Below are 22,177 nucleotides of genomic sequence, written 5' to 3' on the forward strand. Positions count from 1 at the left end.
CATGCAGACGGTGTTTCACGTGTTGTCTGTGTGACCAGCGTACACTGTATTTGGTGACCCATCAGATTTTATGACCTGCAGTGTTGGAAAAAGTACTCATTTACTTAATTAAAAGTATATAAGTATTACCAGTTAATTGTACTGAAATTACTAAGTTAAAGCTAAAGTACAATATTAGCAGAAAATCGGGCTGTGACTGATATTAAACATTTATTAAACATTTAAGTGCTTCATTAAATACTGATGAGTCAATGCATAAGCAGCATTTTAATATCTCATTCACAGCGCGATTTTCTGAAAATTAGTACTTTTTCCAACAGTGCAGGTCACAGAATCTGATGGGTCACCAAAAATGGTGTAACACTGTCGACTTAGCTTTAATCTTTATCGTTCTTCCTTTAAATGTTTATTTACTTTGTCAAACTTCCTTGCATGTCTCAGTCAAAATGCTGGTCCAGGTGAAGTACAGCCAACAGCAGAAATATGTGAAGCTGGATGAGGATGAAGGACGGTTTGACTTTATGCAATTCCATGAAAACGGTTAGCATGGCTTTAAAAGCTCGTTGTGCAAGCTCCTTAATGTTGTCGATTCTGATTTTCATTACATGCCTTTATCAGACTCTTTTATACGGTAAATGGGGTTAAATTGCTAATCATTTTCAGTTCTGTAATGTGTGCTTCATAGAGTGTAAAGTATTAATATACACCAAAAAAGTCAAGAAAAAAAGGCAATCATCAATTTGGACTTAAGAGGGAATGGGTTATGTGAGGGAAAATGCTCTAGGTATATTTAAGGGTTATACAGCTGGCCTTCCCTGTAGCTCAGTTGGTAGAGCATGGTGTTTACAACACCAGGGTTGTGGGTTCGATTCCCACGGGGGGCCAGCACAGGAAAAAAAAAAAAAAAAGTATGAAATGTATGCATTCACTACTGTAAGTCGCTCTGGATAAGAGCGTCTGCTAAAATGACTAAAATGTAAAAAATGTATTCAACGTGAAGAGTTATTGGCTGTGAGGCAAGAAACAGTGCTGACTTCAAAGGCACATTCAGTTTGACCTTACTATCTTTTCCAGTCATGGAGAGATTTTGCCTGCCACCTGATGCAAAAGTTATATACAAGGATGCAACAGGGACAGAAGTTGATGCAGAAATATTCAGCGACCTCATTGGACAAGGCAATGTGGTGCTGACACTATTCTCAGATCAGGGTGAGATATCAAGGCAGGTATAATAAAGAACTTTACACCTTACATAATATAATTATTTGCATTTTTTCTATTCCTTTAGAATTCTCTGATTTCTCCTTGTCTTCTGCTTCTGAGACGTCTGACTCAAGCTTCAGCTCAAGTGCATCAACTATAATCCTAGATGATGTCCCTAGCAAGAGACAAAGAAGTGAGGATACACATGATGCTGTGTCTGCTGAACAGGTTTCTTAATGCTTTCACATTTTTTCACTCTGAGTCTCTAGAAAAGCTATTTATCACCATGTTTTGTATTGTAATGTTTTTGTTTTTTATTAGTTGATTGAAGCTGTGCTAAGAGGCAAGTCTGGGGGTGAAGAAGTACTACAGGAGTACCAAACAACAGAAACCCTAACAGATGCTGCAAGAAGAAAAATGGTTAACATCCTGGTGGCTCACATGATTGACAATCATGGGTATGTTTGTTTCACATTGTTTTTATTTGTACCAGATAACTGCATGGCCATTGCATAAATGTACTAATTTAATATCTCCTCTCAGGCACCGCCCCACTAAAGGAATCAGAGAAGATTATGCGCGTGGGATAGTGATGTTGTTCCCTTCCCTCAAGGATCCATACTTCAAGAAGGGCTATGTAATAGGCATTATTATTGTTAACTCTTTCATGTCATGTTGTGACACAAAACTGTGTGGATGACATTGATATTTGAATTCCGTGAGATTTCTCATGAGCCTGGTATGACAACGCATTTATTTTCTTTTTTTCCATTTCAGGAACACTTCTATGATGCTGCAAGCAGCACAGGATACATTTCTTGGCGTCTGAAAACAGTCCAGAGGAAGATTCGTTGAGGATCTGCACTGCCACCAAATAGCCCAATTAACTTTTCTCCAGGGGGCCCAAATTTCCAAAGGACTGTTAATGTTGAAAGGCAGCTTGATGGTGATGCTTGCCAAGAGGCCATGTCTTTGCTCAACCATACCACAGACAATTCCCTGATTTTTCCAGAAGATGAGAGACCTTTCAGCACCGTCAGAAGCTCGTTAATGCCCCAGGCAGAAGTGTTGATATCCTCTCCAGCTTCCCAAGATTCCTGGATACAAAAGGATTGGTAAGTTTGGGATGAGATGTTTAGAATGGCTTGAAATTTGAAAGTATTTCCTGAAGTAGTAGTAGTTTAATATCTTCTTTCTTAAAGGTGGACCAAGACTTCACTCTCCTATTTGATGGCGACACATCCTCCAGGCTTCTTCAGAAATGGGATTTGTTCTTCAAGCCAAATGTCATAAAAGAGGCTAAGCGGCTCACCTCAACACCAGAGTTGCGTCGCTTGGTGCAGTCAGCAGAAAGTCCCCCAGGAAGTGATCTTGATGAGCCAACAAGTGAGTTGTTTTTTTTTATTTTAATAAATTTGCTATAATTGCAATTAAATTATAACTGCAATAATATTTCTATTTTTTTTTTTTTTTTTAATAAATTTGCTATAATTGCAATTAAATTATAACTGCAATAATATTTCATTTGTTTATTCTGTGTATCTCTGAACGTTGATCTGATTTTTGGGATAAATGTGACTAATAGATGGATGACTTTTTAAAACGTTCTCATAATGCCTCCCTGTTCTCATTCAAACTTTAAAAGTATTACATTTGAAGAGTTTTCAGTTAATTCTTGTGACTCTTTGTCCTCAGCCTACGACCAAGAAATTGCTTCCCTGTTGTTGCTGTTACATCTCCTTCCACCACCTCCAGGGGGACTGAAGTCTCCAAAAATTAGTGCATGTGATGCAGTTGAGAGACTTGTTGTCTTTCATAAGGTAATTATATTATTAACGTGATTATAATAATTTGTCACGTCACCTTCTTAGCCACATATGTAAATGAGGGTTGTTAAAAAAGTGGATGGAATTGTAATTAAGTCTTCATTCCCATCTTGCACTAGCCAATGAAAAGCTGTTTGAATAATCACTTCTATAATGTAGTTTTCTCTGGCTGCACATTATTCTTGTGTCTAATTTTCAGTTTTCTGATCTCAACCCTAGTCATGCTGCAGTTTGGAGGAGCATCTCCGCAACCAGCAGGATCGGCAGCCGTACCTCCTCGCTGTTGGGCGTCAGAAGAGCAAGATTGAGACCTTCTACATCACAATGGATAAGCGTCTCATCCCATGCAATGCAAACCGTTTAATTCATTGAAGTATTTCCATGTTTGTAATAACTATTCATTTGATATCATGCATGATGTTCTTGAGGGTGTGGTTCAGTATGAGATCAAATTGCTTTTTGGATATCTCACGCAACACTATGTCAGAACAGGACTTGCTTTCCAGGATTTATTGTTTTGATTATGGATTTTTAGAATGAAAAAATCGTCCTACAAAGATTATTTTGGAGAGTGTTGGCAATGGCATTGGTTTGAATTCTATTCAGACATTGTGTCTCGTGAAAAACATCCCACTGTTTGACATTATTCCTGGAAAACTGGAATTTGTTACTTCAAATAATGAACATAGTTTTTTCACCTTCTCTCACTCTAGGTATGACAATATATTTAAAGCATTTGATTGTTGACCACCACGAACTACTTAAGCACTTGTATCCACATAAAATGATGCTTAGGTATCAAGTTTCTATGTTCCATTACCCATCTTCTATAAGGAAAATTGGCCCCTTATTATATACGTGGTGTATGAGGTTTGAGGCCAAACACAAGCTGTTTAAAGATTGTTTTAAAAATTTCAAAAACATAACCAAATCGCTTGCTGAAAAGCATCAGATGGCCATTGCTAATCACTGGGAAACCTTCACCCTCAAACAAAATGAGTATGGGCCAATTAAATCTTTTCTCTTCAGAGATGAGAATGTCGTCAACAATGAAATGCTTGAAACGATCTTGTCAAAAGACGTTTTCTCAACTAGTTGGGTTAAAGTTGATGGTGGAGAATATAAAGCTGGACTAGTTATTTGCAGTGCAATGGAAGAAGACATGCCAGTCTTTTGTCAAATAAGTGATGTACTTTTGGTTGAAGATCACTTTCTTTCTTTTTTGACAAACAAGCTATTTACAGAGAATTTTGATGACCATCATCATGCATTCAGAGTATTACGAAGTGTGGAAAGATGTCTACTAAAAATGTCTGAGCTTAAATTTCATAAACCGTTTGCTATTCAAAGCTCATACAATGTTTCAGATGAAAGTATGTACATTATACCTTCATTCACAATGTTTTAATTCAACTGACTGCAAGGGAGAATGCACAAATAAATGTTTTTGACAATGATTGTTTATTGTGATTTATTATTATTATTATAAGTATATATTTAATTAAATAATATTGAATAAATTAACAATTCATTTTAACATTTTTTCAGTGTAGATAATTGACACTTTAGGGAGTGAAATTAACACTACCCAAATAGTTAATCAAAATTAACTCGGAGCAGTGTTAGTTGTCTAATCTCTTAGTGTTACTTTAACTCTGTTTTGCGAGTTAAAGAAGAAACTCTGGCAGAGTGTTAAATGTTTAACTATTTTGAAAGTGTTAATTTAACTCTGGAGAGTGTGGACCTATATAAACCCTCAAAAAGTGTTGAAATCAACTCTGTGGGAGTTAATTCAACACTTGACTTTTTGCTGTGTAGTGGTTAGTGGTTGTAGTAACTGCAGCAGAAGGTAGTGGTTAGTAGTTGTGACTGCAGCAGAAGGTTGTGGTTAGTGGTTGTAGTAACTGCAGCAGGAGGTAGTGGTTGTAGTAACTGCAGCAGAAGGTAGTGGTTGTAGTAACTGCAGCAGAAGGTATTGGTTAGTGGTTGTAGTGACTGCAGCAGAAGGTTGTGGTTAGTGGTTGTAGTAACTGCAGCAGGAGGTAGTGGTTGTAGTAACTGCAGCAGGAGGTAGTGGTTAGTGGTTGTAGTGACTGCAAGAGTTTTTGGCAACTCTCACCCATCTCCTTATCTATTCAGATAAACACTTTCTCCCCCTCTCTCCTCCTTTCCCTTTCTTCCCTCCCTACCCCCTCGCTCCCCCCTTCCCTCCCCTCCCTACCCCCTCGCTCCCCACTGGGTCCAAGGGTTATCAGTGCAATCCCTCCTGTGCCTCCGCCCTTTCCAAATGCCATCACCAACGTCTAACACTCCCCAGCTGCCTATCTGTACCCACCAGCACCACAGCAGCCCACAGACACACAACCAGCAGAGAGGAGACAGATAGGAAACAGAGGGGAGACAGACAGGAGACAGAGGGGAGACTCAGTGACTAACCAAACTGGAATGAAAGTGAGGAAACAGCACGGCAGGAAAGGAAGAGCCAGAGCCAAGCAGAAAAGCAATATTTGCCTTAACTGTGCAGAGTGTAGAATTTAACACAAAGCAAAGGGGCAAGAGAGTGACACCGACTGAGACCTTTGCAGACACAAAGCATCTGCTGAATACCTGGAGTTTCAGAAACACCAGGATATATCAGAGAATGACAAAGGTCTAAACTCTCATCATCAGGGTATAAACCTCCACCTGGTCAATGTCATCAGTCTGACCTCAGGATCTGGATGTTCATGTAGTGGAGACCTACCTCTTCTTCTCTCAACGCGCATTCTCAGAGAAGGAAGACAGGTTAAAGAATAGAGTGTATTCACATCTTCTCTTACTGCTACTGTGAGAGGCGAGAGACAGAGAGAAAAAACCTCAGAACTGCTCCACCAATCACACAGTGAGTAAACACATCTCATTGTAATCGTTATGGGTGTCCAGGGATTGAGGGACATGGAAACTCAAACTAAACATCCTAACAAAGATCATAGTCAACTTTTTTCCAGCTCATAGGGTTTATGCTTCTAGAGCATGTTCAATTGAAGTTTGAGTGTGATGAGAAATTTGGCATTTTGTATTGTATCACCAAGACCGTTTAATAATCTTTTGGGCTCCTGAGTGGCGCAGCAGTCTAAAGCACTGCACCTCAGTGCTAGAGGCGTCACTACAGACCCTGGTTCAATTCCAGGCTGTATCACAACCGGCTGTGATTGGGAGTCCCATAGGGCGCCGCACAATTGGCCCAGCGTTGTCTGAGTTAGGGTTTGGCCGGGGTAGGCCATCATTGTTAATAAGAATTTGTTGTTAACTGACTTGCCTAGTTAAATAAAAAGTACTTTATTGGAAGGTTTTTAATCCACCCGCATCTTTGCTTGGTTCATATGAAGACTGAATGGAAAAGTAACTATTTCAACCCATGAACCCTTTTTCCCATGATGTTCTATGAGAGGTTATACCTGCACATGCTACCTTCCTCTTAATACCAACAGTTATAGTATCAGATGTCATCTGAGGACATGTGACCATGACACATTGTGCCTGAGGTCCCACCCCACTGCTAAAGTCAACTGAACTTTGGTGAAATAAATGAAATAACCCATTACAATGATCAGTTTTCAGTTAAAATCCAATCAACAAAAGGTTGTTGACGTTTAAAATTAGTGGAAGAATGTTTCTTAGAAGGAGGTTTTGAAGAGGGTGGGGTGGGGGGGCCTCATTGTTCTGGGTCTGTAGTCATCCAGGAGACGGGGTGGGGCCAAGGGAAGTCCATTTCCTCCCGCCCAGAGTTGTGTAGTTATCTGTGTTAACTTTCTGCACCTCTCACCACTGTACTTTAGGAAACTTAGCTACCCTCACTTTAATGCAATGACATTCCGAGGCTTTTTTTCAATCTATTATTGAAATAGGGGCATGCCAAACAGATTCCTGTGTGCAAAGGGGATCCATTATCAGGCTCCCCATCTATCTACAGTTGTGGCCAAAGGTTTTGACAATGACACAAATATTAATTTTCACAAAGTTTGCTGCATCAGTGTCTTTAGATATTTTTGTCAGATGTTACTATGGAATACTGAAGTATAATTACAAGCATTTCATAAGTGTCAAAGGCTTTTATTGACAATTACATGAAGTTGATGCAAAGACTCAATATTTGCAGTGTTGACCCTTCTTTTTCAAGACCTCTGCAATCCTCCCTGGCATGCTGTCAATTAACTTCTGGGCCACATCCTGACTGATAGCAGCCCATTATTGCATAGTCAATGCTTGGAGTTTGTCAGAATTTGTGGGTTTTTGTTTGTCCACCCGCCTCTTGAGGATTGACCACAAGTTCTCAATGGGATTAAGGTCTGGGGAGTTTCCTGGCCATGAACCCAAAATATCAATGTTTTGTTCCCCGAGCCACTTAGTTGTCAAGGTGCTCCATCATGCTGGAAAAGGCATTGTTCGTCACCAAACTGTTCCTGGATGGTTGGGAGGAAGTTGCTCTCGGAGGATGTGTTGGTACCATTCTTTATTCATGGCTGTGTTCTTAGGCAAAATTGTGAGTGAGCCACTCCCTTGGCTGAGAAGCAACCCCCACACATGAATGGTCTCAGGATGCTTTACTGTTGGCATGACACAGGACTGATGGTAGAGCTCACCTAGTCTTCTCTGGACAAGCTTTTTTCCGGATGCCCCAAACAATCGGAAAGGGGATTCATCAGAGAAAATGACTTTACCCCAGTCCTCAGCAGTCCAATCCCTGTACCTTTTGCAGAATATCAGTCTGTCCCTGATGTTTTTCCTGGAGAGAAGTTGCTTCTTTGCTGCCCTTCTTGACACCAGGCCATCCTCCAAAAGTCTTCGCCTCACTGTGCGTGCAGGAATGCTGCCATTCCTGAGCAAGCTCTGTACTGGGGGTGCCCCGATCCAGCAGCTGAATCAACTTTAGGAGACGGTCCTGGCGCTTGCTGGACTTTCTTGGGCACCCTGAAGCCTTCTTCACAACAATTGAACCGCTCTCCTTGAAGTTCTTGATGATCTGATAAATGGTTGATTTAGGTGCAATCTTACTGGCAGCAATATCCTTGCCTGTGAAGCCCTTTTTGTGCAAAGCAATGATGACGGCACGTGTTTCCTTGCAGGTAACCATGATTGACAGAGGAAGAACAATGATTCTAAGCACCACCCTCCTTTTGAAGCTTCCAGTCTGTTATTCGAACTCAATCAGCATGATCTCCAGCCTTGTCTTCGTCAACACTCACACCTGTGTTAACGAGAGAATCACTGACATGATGTCTGCTGGTCCTTATGTGGCAGGGCTGAAACGCAGTGGAAATGTTTTGGGGGGATTCAGTTCATTTGCATGGCAAAGAGGGACTTTGCAATTAATTGCAATTCATCTGATCACTCTTCATAACATTCTTGAGTATATGCAAATTTTCATCATACAAACTGAGGCAGCAGCCTTTGTGAAAATTAATATTTGTGTAATTCTCAAAAATGTTGCCACGACTGTACAGTGCCTTCAGAAAGTATTCATACCCTTTGACTTTTTCCACATTTTGTTGTGTTACAGCCTGAATTTAAAATGGATTAAATTGAGATGTTGTGTCGCTGGCCTACACACAATACCCCATAATGTCAAAGTGTAATTGTGTTTTTAAACATTTTTACAAATTAATTAAAATTGTAAAGCTGAAATGTCTTTAGTCAATAATTATTAATCCCCTTTGTTATGCCAAGCCTAATTAAGTTCAGGAGTAAAAATGTTCTTAACAATTCATATACAAAGTTGCATGGACTCACTCTGTGTGCAATAATAGTGTTTAACCTGATTTTTGAATGTACATCTCTGTACCCCACACATATAATAATCTGTAAGGTCCCTCAGTTGAACAGTGAATTTCAAACACAGATTCAACCACAAAGACCAGGGAGGTTTTCCAATGCCTCACAAAGAAGGGCACCTATTGGTAGATGGGTTAAAAAAAGCAGACATTGAATATCCGTTTGAGCATGATGAAGTTATTAATTAAACTTTGGATGATGTATCAATACACCCAGTCACTACAAAGATACAGGTGGCCTTCCTAACTCAGTTGCCGGAGAGGATGGAAACCTCTCAAGGATTTCACCATGACGTCAATGTTGACTTTAAAACAGTTGCAGAGTTTAATGGCTGTGATAGGAAAAAATTGAGGATGGATCAACAACATTGTAGTTACTCCACAATACTAACCTAATTGACAGAGTGAAAAGAAGGAAGCCTGTACAGAATAAAACATGCATCCTGTTTGCAATAAGGCACTAAAGTAAAACTGCAAAAAAATGTGGCAAAGAAAGGAACTTTATGCCCTGAATACAAAGCGTTGTGTTGGATTTGCCCTAAACATAACACATCACTGAGTACCACTTTTCATATTTTCAAACATGGTGGTGGCTGCATCATGTTATAGGTATGCTTAAATTGTTTTAATAATGTGCAAATACTGTACAATACAGGTGTACAAAGCTCTTAGAGACTTACCCAGAAAGACTCACAGCTGTAATCGCTGCCAAAGGTGATTCTAACATGTATTGACTCAGGGGGTTGAATACTTATCTAATCAAGAAATATTAATGTTTTATTTTCATATATTTTTTTATACAAATGTTAAAAATGTTCTTCCACTGACGTTAGAGTATTTTCTGTAGATCATTGACAAAAGATGACAATTAAATCTATTTGAATCCCACTTCGTAAAACAACAAAATGTGGAAAAAGTCAAGGGGTGTGAGTACTTTCTGAAGGCACTGTAACTGCAAGCACTATAAGGCTCCCTAGCAGAAGAGCAGCCCATAATTAACTGCACTACCACTAGTAATGATGATTATGAAATTGTATAACAGACACATAAATTACTGAATTAATAACACTAATCATTTTGTTTCCCGAAGGCCTAGGGAGGATGAGTCTGCCGAAGAACCGGACCCTGGAGAATGGCATCACCCAGCTGCATCACATTAACAATGGGGAACCTCTGTCTTCACTGCAATTCCACCTCCAGCACACAGGCTCTGTGACCTCTGTGCCAGGGTCGCCCACAGGGGGGTCAGGGGTGGTGGTGCCACCCCCGTACTCAGTAGCGGGCAGTGTGGCGGGGGCTACGGACGCCCCTCTGGAGCTGAGAGGCTCTCTGGACTGCTGGGCGTGCTCAATACTGGTGACAGCTCAGAACCTGATCATCGCGCTGGTCAACAGTACGCTGGTCAGTATTGTGTTCGGCACCATCATGACCCCAGCGCTGGTCATGGTCGTGTTTGGCTTCCTATGTCACTCTACGGTAAGATTGCCATACAGGAAGAAAGTCTGTGTGTGTCAGAAAGAGATAGAGAAAGAGAGGGGAGAGTCAGAGACATACAGGGAGAGAGAGCATGAGTCCTGACCTGAGCATTGCTGTGTGACACATGATGAGTAGTTTTAATATGTGTGTGTGTGTGTGTGTGTGTGTGTGTGTGTGTGTGTGTGTGTGTGTGTGTGTGTGTGTGTGTGTGTGTGTGTGTGTGTGTGTGTGTGTGTGATGGTTTCACACCATTAACCATTTCTCCTCTTTCTCCTCCCTGTCGTCCCCAGGTACAACCCAATGGCACGTCCCTGTACTGTTCAGACCTGCTGGATGACGGTGGCTGTGTGGCCCTGCTGGTGGTGGGCTTCATCCTGGTCACCCCCCTCCTGGTCCTGGCTCTGGCTGCCTACTGCCGCCTGGCCCACCACCTCCAACTGGGCATCTGTTTCATCCCCTACAGCAGGGCCGTCTACAAGAACCTGCCTGCCTCGCGCCAACGTGGAGGAGGCTGCTGTGGCCACCAGGGGGCCTCAGAGGGGGAGGGCAAAGGCAGTGTGTGGGTGTGAGGCGAGGGATATGCTGACCCTAACCACTGATGCAGGGTCAGATAACATTTTCTTCCCCCTTAAGTTTAAGGTTAGGATTGGGGGTCAAGTAATCTGATCCTAGATCTGTAGATAGAGGCAACTTCTACCTTGAGCAGGAAGGGAAGGAATGTGAAGGAAGGGAGAAAACAGGGCATGAGGGTAGTAGGGAAAGTTGAGGTGTGGACTTGTGGAGATGATGTTTATGGACACAGTTATAATATGCCTATGAGTCTTGAGGTGGGGGTGGTGTGGAGGTGGATCTTCCAATACACTGGTTTGTAGATTGCAGAGAGCAAAGGTGAAGCTGTAAAAACATAAGTATGCTACATGAAGTACTATCAAATACCACTGTAACTACACTGCAATTATTTGTTATTATGTTTGTTTCTTATGTTGAATTATCCTGTACTATTATTAAATTATGTTTGTTTAGAATAAAATATTTCCATTATATCAGAAAAGGTGTTTTTCTTATAGAAATAACTACAAGTGAATCAGTTTCTGTCTGGCATGAAATGACAACATCTCCCTCTAGTGGAGCACGAGATTCCAACTACCATTACATCACCTCACAAACCTGTGGGTTACCAAGGCTACTATCGCTCTGACGCCATATGGCAGCTGTCAAATGTTGACTCTTTAATCAAAGTTTTAATGACATATTATTTCCAAGTAAGTACATCATAGAAATATGTTACACAGAATCAAAACGCTTTTATAGCATAACTTCCCTCAGATTCACTTGTCTGGCTTGAATAGAATGATGACATTCGTAGAAAACTGTTGACAACCTATAATTCTATTTTGTGGATAACAAAAACAGTTGTCATAAAGTAATAAATACATGAGTAACTTGCTAATTAAAACATTTAAAGTAGGGTAAAACAATCTACTTCTGTCATGTTTATAGTCATGACCTGTGAATAAGCAGGTGTTGTAATGTAATTGTGAATACTTTGAATATATTCCAGGCATCCTAACTGCCCATTATAGCAATAGAATAGTATTGAATGGAAAATCAAAAATAGTTTATTTTTTATTTTTATTAAAAGCAATGTCAGTTTCATATAAACTAAAAAACAACTTATTTTCTCCCTGCCCGCTGTTGTGCTCTAAGTCAGCTGTTTGAAAATCAAAACAAATATTTACGCTACTGAAAGTTCACTGCTCAAGGTCACCAAAAATCAGTTCTGCCCATCAGTCAAATTAGGTTGGACTGGGTGTCAGATTAGGTAAGGCCACGTTTCAAACATGATCAACTATGGTTGGCTATTGTGTTGGTTACCTCTAATGTCCCCTTGTGTTGATGGTTGACAGGATAATAATAGCATACACAACCTTTAATAAAAGCAATTCATGTAATATTTTACCATGTGGAGGTACAAGATGCATAATAAAATGTTTTACATAGTGTGGGTAAACACATCATCTTCACTGACTAACATTGCATCCCTTGCCAATTGGATCACCATGTCCTTGTTTAACAGTTAATAAGGGAACAGTGTTGGGGAGTAGTGAAATACATGTATTTACATTTTTAACTACATTTTGCAGTTAGCTTGTTGTTGGTAGTAGAACTAAACTAAAATCTTGGTAGTGTTTTCAGTAGTGAATTACATTTTTGCCATGTAGTGGTGTAGCTAACTAGGACTACTGGAACTACACACTACTTTTTTGCTCAAATAAAATAAAATATGGGTAAAGTATCAACACTTCAAATTATTGATATAAAAAAATGCAAGTATTGGTATAAACATTTTTTTTTTATTGATATCAAATATTCAATGAATATATGTTAAAACGGCTTTCCATGCCCCAACACTGTAAGGGAACATAGCAACAATTCACTGGAAATCTATTAACTTCCATGCCAAGTTGCCAACACACGCATACAGTAAATGCAGGGGCGGGGTCAGAGGGCAAGGGAGGCATGTTTTGTGTTGTAGCCACACACTGAAGGATTAGCTATTTAAAGACGCGGAGTCGGCAGTGGAAAATTTCCATGCTCTTGTTGTATCAAAGGGAGAGTGACAGACGCGCTACAAGGCAGGTTGCATATACACCATCATTTGTCAGGGGAATGAGCTCTGACTGCCTCGAGACATCAAACCGGAAGCAAATTATACCATTTCTAGGAGAATTCCAAGGAAACAAACTCACTACAATATAAATTCATACCGTTTTGATCTTTGATTTCCAGGTGAGTTAGAAGCACTTTTACTATTCAATAGCACCAAGACGTCCATGGCGTTTTCAATATTTAGTTTTCACATTTAGTATTTTGTTGTTATAACCTTTTGTATTGATTGGCCTATGTGAAGTCGTTGATATGGAAACCACTTTGTAGCCTCATTAGGCCAAAAGTGTGTCAGAATTGAGGGCACAAGCTGAAATGGATGTAGGAAAACACACACGCTGTAAAAACTATTGGTCGCTAAATCCGGAGAAATTAAGGACCATGTAAAACCCTGTTGGTCACTAAATCCGGCTAAAAGGACCACGTAAAAACTGTTGGCTCGTTTGCCCTCACCCGTCTAAACTGTTGGCTGTGAATGCCCTCACCCGCTATATACTTACAGTGCCTTGCAAAAGTATTCATCTCCCTTGGCGTTTTTCCTATTTTGTTGCTTTTCAACCTGCAATTTGAATGGATTTTTTGGGGATTTCATGTAATTCATGTAATAAGATCTGATGCAACCAATTACCTTCAGAAGTTACATAATTAGTTAAATAAAGTCCACTTATGTGCAATCTAAGTGTCATATGATCTGTCACATGATCTCAGTAATATATATATATATATATATACCTGTTCTGAAAGGCCCCAGAGTCTGCAACACCACTAAGCAACGGGCATCACCAAGCAAGCAGCACCATGAAGACCAAGGAGCTCTCCAAACAGGTCAGGGACAAAGTTGTGGAGAAGTATAGATCAGGGTTGGGTTATAAAAAAATATCAGAAACTTTGAACATCCCACGGAGCACCATTAAATCCATTATTAAAAAATGGAAAGAATATGGCACCACAGCAAACCTGCCAAGTGAGGGCTGCCCACAAAAACTCACAGACCAGGCAAGGAGGGCATTAACCACAGAGGCAACAAAGAGACCAAAGATAACCCTGAAGGAGCTGCAAAGCTCCACAGTGGAGATTGGAGTATCTGTCCATAGGACCACTTTAAGCCATACACTCCACAGAGCTGAGCTTTACGGAAGAGTGGCCAGAAAAAAGCCATTGCTTAAAGAAACAAATAATCAAACATGTATGTTGTTCTCCAAAAGGCATGTGGGAGACTCCCCAAACATATGGAAGAAGGTACTCTGGTCAGATTAAACTAAAATTGAGCTTTTTTGCCATCAAGGAAAACGCTATGTCTGGCACAAACCCAACACCTCTCATCACCCACGGAACACCACCATCCCCACTGTCAAGCATGGTGGTGGCAGCATCATGCTGTGGGGAAGTTTTTCATTGGTAGGGACTGGGAAACTGGTCAGAATTGAAGGAATGATGAATGGCGCTAAATACAGGGACATTTTTGAGGGAAACCTGTTTCAATCTTCCAGAGATTTGAGACTGGGACGGAGGTTCACCTTCCAGCAGGACAATGACCATAAGCATACTGCTAAAGCATCACTCGAGTGGTTTAAGGGGAAACATTTAAATGTCTTGGAATGGCCTAGTCAAAGCCCAGACTTCAATCAAATTGAGAATCTGTGGGATGACTTAAAGATTGCTGTACACCAGTGGAACCCATCCAACTTGAATGAGCTGGAGCAGTTTTGCCTTGAAGAATGGGAAAAATCCCAGTGGCTAGATGTGCCAAGTTTATAGAGACATACCCCAAGAGACTGGCAGCTGTAGTTGCTGCAAAAGGTGGCTCAACAACGTATTGACTTTGTGGGGATGAATAGTTATGCACGCTCAAGTTCAGTTTTTTTGTCTTATTTCTTGCTTGTTTCACAATAAAAAGTATTTTGCATCTTCAAAGTGGTAGGCATGTTGTCTAAATCAAATGAAACAAACCCCCCAAAAATCTATTTTAATTCCAGGTTGTAAGGCAACAAAATAGGGAAAATGCCAAGGGGATGAATACTTTTGGAAGCCACTGTATAACTGATTGGTTTGGTTCTGTCCTCTATAGTGCTGTCCAGTTAGAACATGATGTTGAGGCCCATCACTGTACTTTTGATAGTCACCACCACTCACAGACACAGCTGTTTCCTTTGAAGATCTTTATATGATTCTGGTAATGTGAATTACTTGGAATCTTGTTGTTGTGGTTCTATAAGACAAAGATATGCACACATGTAAACAGTATTATTTAAGGGTTATAACTATGCAATATACATATTAGTGCCTTCGGAAAGTATTCCGACCCCTTGACTTTTTCCACATTTTGTTACCTTATAGCCTTATTCTAAAATGGATTTTAAAAAAATTTAATCCTCAGCAATCAACACACAATATCCTGTAATGACAAAGCGAAAACAGGTTTTTAGACATTTTTGCAAAAAAATGTAAAAAATGATTAAAAAAATAAAAATAAATGAAATACCTTACTTACATAAGTATTCAGACTCTTTGCTATGAGACTCGAAATTGAGCTCCGGTGCATCCTGTTTCCATTGATCATCCTTGAGATGTTTCCACGACTTGATTGGACTCCACCTGTGGTAAATTCAATTGATTGGACATGATTTGGAAAGGCACACAAATGTCTGTAGAGCTCCCCAGATCGGTGCTTTGACACAATCCTGTTTCGGAAGGGTACCAAAAAATGTGTGCAGCATTGAAGGTCCCCAAGAACAAGTAGCCTCCATCATTCTTAAATGGAAAAAGTTTGGAGCCACCGAGACTCTTCCTAGATCTGGCCGCCCGGCCCAAACTGAGCAATCAGGGGAGAAGGGCTTTGGTCAGGGAGGTGACCAAGAACCCGATGGTCACTCTGACAGAGCTCTAGAGTTCCTCTGTGGAGATAGGAGAACATTCCAGAAAGACAACCATCTCTGCAGCACTCTGCCAATCAGGCCTTTATGGTAGAGTGGCCAGACGGAAGCCACTCCTCTGTAAAAGACACATGACACTTGGAGTTTGCCAAAAGGCACCTAAAGACTCTCAGACCGTGAGAAACAAGATTCTCTGCTCTGATGAAACCAAGATTGAACTCTTTGGCCTGAATGCCAAGCGTCACGTCTGGAGGAAACCTGGCACCATCCCTACAGTGAAGCATGGTGGTGGCAGCATCATGCTGTGGGGATGTTTTTCAGCGGCAGGGACTGGGAGACTAGTCAGGATTGACGCAAAGATGAACAGAGCAAAGTACAGAGAGATCCTTGATGAAAACCTGCTCCATAGCGCTCAGGACCTCAGACTGGGACGAAAGTTCATCTTCCAACAGGACAACGACCCTAAGCACTCAACCTAGACAACGCAGGAGTGGCTTCGGGACAAGTCTCTGAATATCCTTGAGTGGCCCAGCCAGAGCCCGGACGTTCTAACATCTCTGGAGAGACCTGAAAATAGCAACGTTCCCCATCTAACCTGACAGAGCTTGAGAGGATCTGCAGAGAAGAATGGGAGAAACTCCCCAAATACAGGTGTGCCAAGCTTGTAGCGTCATACCCAAGACGACTCGAGGCTGTAATCGCTGCCAAAGGTGCTTCAACAAAGTACTGAGTAAAGGGTCTCAATACTTATGTAAATGTGATATTTCATTTTTTTATTATTATTATAAATTAGCAGGAATTTCAAAAAAAATGTTTGCTTTGCCATTATGGGGTATTGTGTGTAGATTTATGAGGGAAAAAACTATTTAATCCATTTTAGAATAAGGCTGTAACATAACAAAATGTGGAAAAAGTCAAGGGGTCTGAATACTTTCTGAAGGCACTGTATGTACATGAATAAATGGCAAATGGCATTATACTTATAACATGTCTATAAAGGTCCATAAACACAGCATCAATATAAGCATAAACTTAAACAGTCCTCTCTTGGAGAGAGCGAAACCAATTATTTGGATTGACAAAGGGTCAAAATGTATGGCACCCTCTCTCTCCAGCCTTGTGTTCGAATCTGCGACCTTATCAGGTCTGCCCTGGTGCCACAGGGTCCTAAATGATTCTGCGCATGAGCGAGCTCCAAGAACTGTCTAAGAAGACTCTAGAAGCTCACTCATGGCAACGCAATAAAACACCTTAATAAAGGCCACTATGGAAAACGTGGTTGCGTGTGCATGCAAAAGACTGTTTACCAATACAACAATTAAACCAGTTCTGCAAAAATACTTGTGCAACCAATGCAATAGCACTAATAGTACGGAATAATACTACATACGATAAACAATAGGCAAAGTAGTATTGGCAACTCTGACATTAAAGAATAGTAACAGCCATACTGCAGAACATATGTCTAAAAGCTATCAAAGTAACAGTAAGTAATTAGTGGTAATTACCTACTATTACACAGCATGTAAATCCCCCAATAACTCCCTGCAACTTACATTTCGATGCACGCACAACATTCAGACATTTGTGTTACTGTGAACAACAAAAAGTCCTCAAACTTGGGTCTTCTCCCTTCTGATGACAATAACACTGAGTGGGCGGGTGCGGAGTCCAGATGCGCATTTCCAAGCACTCTGATTGGTTGGGAATTGCAGGGCTATGATGGGCAAGTGACATCTTAGGTAGACTGAGCAGCCAAACTAACGGGACTTAAGGGAAACTGAAGGGACTGTGAGGGGAAGTTGGGTAGCGAGGAGAGGAGCAGGATGGCCTTTTTTACACACGTAATAACAGCTTAGTTGGGCATGTATAGGTCACCATGTCTGGGGTTACCATGTCTGGGCTTACCATGACTGGGCTTACCATGTCTGGGCTTACCATGACTGGGCTTACCATGTCTGGGCTTACCATGACTGGGGTTATCATGTCTGGGCTTACCATGTCTGGGCTTACCATGACTGGGGTTACCATGTCTGGGGTTCCCTTTTACCTAGCAGGTGACATAGAAGTCCTATACTGTAAAGGAGACAGATCTATGATTAGATCAGCTTGTTGGTTTGTTCTCACAATTCCCTAGAGTCATGTTAAGCGTCCTGGCATTTTGCTGTTCCCCATAACCAGAAACACTGACCTAAGCAGACCTGAAGCTTAGGATACAAACTAACGTTACTATTGCAAATCAACTTTCATAAGAAGATGCGTAGACTCGATATTTGCTCTGTGACATTGACTTCTTGCTGTCACAACATAGTTGCATAATGTAAACAGAAAAGTAGAATGAGACTGTATAAGTAGGCACTGGATAGATTATGTCTGTTAGATGGGCCTGTCTCTCCAGCACAAAGCCAGACAGAGATTTGGGTCACTGATTGTGAATATGTAACTTACATAATTTAAAAGCACCCTTTGATGAAGTGCCTGTTTTTAACATGCATCTATTTGATCATCTGTCATAGCTGGAGGTAATAATCTAAATGGTTCACCGCCTCCAGGGTCCCCAAACATTAAGGACAAGGAAGAAAATACCCTTCAGCTACTGTCTCTCTCTCTCTCTCAAACAGAAAAATGATAGTCCTACACCCAAACCACAATTACACATTTAGGGCAAGTTTGGAGTGTGTCAGTTTTAGAAATGGATAATAACTCAATTTTGCTGGTGCAATTCAGAAGAGGGATGAGTAGCTCTTACATTCCCTGAACAAGGCACGTCATTTCTTTTGTGAGAAACAGAGCGCATAATGCAATATGATTGTTCAAGTTCTTGTTCAAATCCTGCTGAGTTATGGAGTACCTAGTGTTAATGCTCCTTTTAACTAACGTAATCCTTGTTCTCTCTTTTCAGACTGGCTCCTCTATCTGCTGCACCAATGGGTGTGAAGGTTCTCCAGTGTTTTCCCTGGTACAAGAGGTGTAAAGACAAGGGCAAGGGCAGAGACTGCCTCCCTAAAGAGGGTAGGAACACCAGCTAAAGTTTTTTCTGGAGTGGGATGCTTGTTTGTTTCGATTTTTTCAGAGGCACTATTTTCAAAAAGCGGAACACTATGTTACTTGGAATGTAATATTGGACTGAAAACCCTTTGACAGTTCATCAGCATCCGTAGTAGTACAATATGGGGATGTGACTTACCGAGATAGATTAATGTCAGTGTTAATGTAAAGTTAATGGGTTTTTAATGATGTCCTCTCTCCTCCCTTCCAGTTCCATCCATTGAGACAGAGCCCCAGTTTGCCCCGTCAACCTATGCCAGTGATGGTGCTGGAGGAGGAGTTGTCTACTTTTCCCACAAGGCAAGAGTGGCCTACAGACATCGGATGGAGGGCAACGTTATAGACACCACCTACTGAGCCCCCAACCTCCAGCCCCTGCTGCAAAAACACCCCTCAAAGACTGTCTGCTCAGAAGCATCTTTGTCTTACAACAGACAGTATCCCAGTTCTTCAATGATTGTGTCTGGACAGAAGAATACTAAAATGATGGTCAAAAATAAAATGGTCAGAAAACTGTTCTTGTTTGTATTTGAGGAGCTTAGTTCAGCTGAAGGTTTAAGATAGGTGCTTGACTAAAGATGGAGGCTGAGAAGCACTACTGAGAACTGTCTGATAGCCATTAGAACATCTTTGACAGATGGGAGAAAACACTTTTAGATAGGGGTTGAGAAACTTTGTTTACGCTATTACCTTGAAGTGCATTCTTCTTGTTTTCCTGTCGTTTTATCATTTGTCACTTTATTTATTGTTCTAGGGTCAAAGTTGTGTACGTGTGTCTGCTATACACCTAATGGTTTTGCTATACACCTAATGGTTTTGCATATTTTTTGGGGCATGTTTTGTAATGGTCCATTTTCTGTAAAATCCCATCTAAGAAACTGGTGTTGTAGACAGGCCATAACTAATACACAGCTATACGATGAATGTAATAATAACTGTCAATGATTACTGACACTTTATATTCTATTTGTATTGTTGCTATGAAATAATCAACAAAAGACTAATGCTACATAACTAGTAATGTGACAAGTCACTTTTTAAATAGTTTTGGATAGCTGCAAATAAATGTTTTTGCCGTTTGATTATGGAACCCTTTCTAATGTGTCTTTTTAGTTCAGCCCATGATCTCTGTTATCCTATCACATCCTTTCAAAAGTTTTCAGAGTAAGACTGTGTATTTTAGTAACACTGGGGATGTACTTAACAAACAGGCCTTTATGGCAGACAGACTGTGAACACTGGTTAAAGATTAACACTTTAACCAGTGACTTGGCACCAAGACACGTGTTTTACATACGAGATGGCAAAGGGTTATGTAATGCATATCAGATATAACGGTAAGAAGAAAGAGAGGAGATCTTGGTTACTTCCCTGGAGAAATACTACTGTAAAACAAACTACAGTAAAACAACAGTAAAACAAACTACTGTTAAACAAAAACTACAGGTACACACTATAGGCAATGGTAATTGGCACACACGTAACATGGTATGTATCACACCTTTTCAGATAAGCATCAATTCAGTATATTTGGTAACACTATAATCATAACTAACATGAAGCAGGTGTCTCAGAGCCTAATGTAGCCTGGTTGTTGTCTCTGGTACCCAGACTAGCTGTGAGGTGTCCTAATGCCTACAGATCTTAATAAACATGGAAATCAAATAACTTTCTGATCCAATTGCCTGTTTATACATTTACCTGTTTCATCATCATGGCAAATTATAACAGCTGTAACGAAGACGCAGGGAGTCAGGAAGCAGGTGCAGTCGGTGAGGAGCATAGAGTGAATACAAAAACAGGAGTAGCGTCTGAACAAGAAAACGGAAACAATACTGACTGATGGGTAATACAACGGAGTGCTAGATAAAGGGTAGGGATGAAGTCAAGGTGTGCCTAATGATGGGGCGCAGCTGTGCCTAATGATGGTTGCCAGGTGTGCGTAATGATGGGTTGCCAGGACAGGTGGTTAGTAGACCGACGGCGTAGAGCGCCAGAGCAGGAGTAGACGTGACAGTACCCCCCCATGAAGCACGGCTCCAGCCTCAGGACGATGCCGGCCTGGGGGATGGCCCCGAGGGCGAGGAGCGGGCCGATTTGGATGGCAAATGTGGAAATCTCAGATGATGTTGGGATCTAGAATGTCATCCACCAGGACCCAACACCGCTCCTCTGGACCATACCCTTCCCAGTCAACCGGGTACTGGAGCGGACCCCCACGACGTCGGGAGTCCAGGAGGGATCTGACGGCATAGGCGGGGCTTCTTTCAATGTCCAGGGGAGACGGAGGGTTGTCGTGGGAGATGGCATCAGCCAGGGGACCGGGAACTACCGGCCTGAAGAGGGAAACGTGAAAAGAGGGTGAGATCCGGTAGTTAGTGGGAAGCTGTAATCGGTATGTTACCTCATTGACCCTCCGGTGGACGGACGCCCCACTTCTGAGGCATCCACCTCCACCACAAAGGTCAGCATAGGTGAAACACCCCTTCAGTAGGCGGAAGGCCTCATCAGCTGCAGGACTCCACACCAAATGACGGGGGCCACCCTTGAGGAGAGAGGTGAGAGGAGAGGCAATGGAGCTGAAGTTTTTATTGAAGAGGTGGTAGGAAATCGTTGTGGTCCTTTTATGGTGGTTGGGACTGGCCATGATCTGACTGCCTCGACCTTCCTTTCCTCCATAACCACTCCCTGCGGGCTGATCCGATATCCCAAGAAGGAGAAAGCGGCCTAATGGAACTGGCACTTCTCCGCTTTGACATAGAGATGGTTCTCCAGGAGGCATCACAGAACTACCTGGACCTGGGCGATGTGATCCTCCAAGGTGGCCTTGTAGATCAGGATGCCACCGATATACACAACCACCTGACGCCCAACAATTGTCCCGGAACACCTCACTGACGAATGCCTGGAACACAGACGGAGCATTGGCTAAACCATAAGGCATCACCAAGTACTCGTAGTGCCCAGACATTGTGCTGAAGGCCATTTTCCATTCATTCCTCTCCCGGATGCAGGTCAAATTGTAGGCACTCCAGAGGTCCAGTTTATTTTTTTTAAATGGGCCCCCGCGAAACTGTTCGATGGTGGCCAGAACCAATGGGAGGGGGTAACGATACTTGGTGGTGATGGAATTGAGACCTCTGTAGTCGATGCACGGACATAGACCCCCCTCCTGTTTGGCCACGAAGAAGAAACCTGCTGATGCAGGATAGGTGGATGAGCAGATAAAACTCTGTTGGAGAGCCTCCTGGATATACTCCTCCATAGTCTGGGT

General features: G+C 41.6%; 1 protein-coding gene and 2 long non-coding RNA genes across 11 annotated transcripts in view; all 3 read left to right on the plus strand.

The window, feature by feature from the left end:
- Nucleotides 1-4,486, plus strand: part of LOC115204230 (uncharacterized) — a 5,073-nt gene extending 587 nt beyond the window's left edge. For 3 of the 9 annotated variants that reach the window (XR_003880325.1, XR_003880324.1, XR_003880327.1), the window contains 8 exons: nt 442-540; nt 1,289-1,431; nt 1,525-1,661; nt 1,747-1,840; nt 1,981-2,318; nt 2,406-2,589; nt 2,899-3,023; nt 3,249-4,486. This is a non-coding gene — a long non-coding RNA (uncharacterized LOC115204230). Of the gene's footprint in view, nt 541-1,080; nt 1,210-1,288; nt 1,432-1,524; nt 1,662-1,746; nt 1,841-1,980; nt 2,319-2,405; nt 2,590-2,898; nt 3,024-3,248 lie in introns of those variants that run through there. The other 6 variants (XR_003880331.1, XR_003880326.1, XR_003880329.1 and 3 more) reach the window with 4 other exon arrangements.
- An 819-nt stretch (nt 4,487-5,305) lies between these two features.
- Nucleotides 5,306-11,361, plus strand: LOC115204231 (transmembrane protein 88-like). Its single transcript, XM_029769633.1, has 3 exons — nt 5,306-5,910; nt 9,930-10,315; nt 10,606-11,361. The coding sequence occupies exons 2-3, from the start codon at nt 9,941-9,943 to the stop codon at nt 10,882-10,884; spliced, it is 654 nt and encodes a 217-aa protein (XP_029625493.1). The 5' UTR covers nt 5,306-5,910; nt 9,930-9,940; the 3' UTR covers nt 10,885-11,361.
- Nucleotides 11,362-12,870: 1,509 nt separating this feature from the next.
- On the plus strand, nt 12,871-20,571 carry LOC115204232 (uncharacterized). The gene is made up of 3 exons (XR_003880332.1): nt 12,871-13,105; nt 18,758-18,867; nt 19,115-20,571. It is a non-coding gene; the product is annotated as an uncharacterized LOC115204232 (long non-coding RNA).
- Nucleotides 20,572-22,177: the final 1,606 nt, after the last annotated feature.

Source organism: Salmo trutta, chromosome 12 (assembly GCF_901001165.1).
Source record: "Salmo trutta chromosome 12, fSalTru1.1, whole genome shotgun sequence".
NCBI classification, from domain to species: domain Eukaryota; kingdom Metazoa; phylum Chordata; class Actinopteri; order Salmoniformes; family Salmonidae; genus Salmo; species Salmo trutta.

Excerpts from the sequence above, each read along its gene's own strand:
- LOC115204231 (XM_029769633.1), top strand. The coding sequence starts at position 9,941 with ATGAGTCTGCCGAAGAACCGGACCCTGGAGAATGGCATCACCCAGCTG. Across the intron at positions 10,316-10,605 it reads GCTTCCTATGTCACTCTACG|GTACAACCCAATGGCACGTC; the intron begins GTAAGATTGCCA and ends TGTCGTCCCCAG.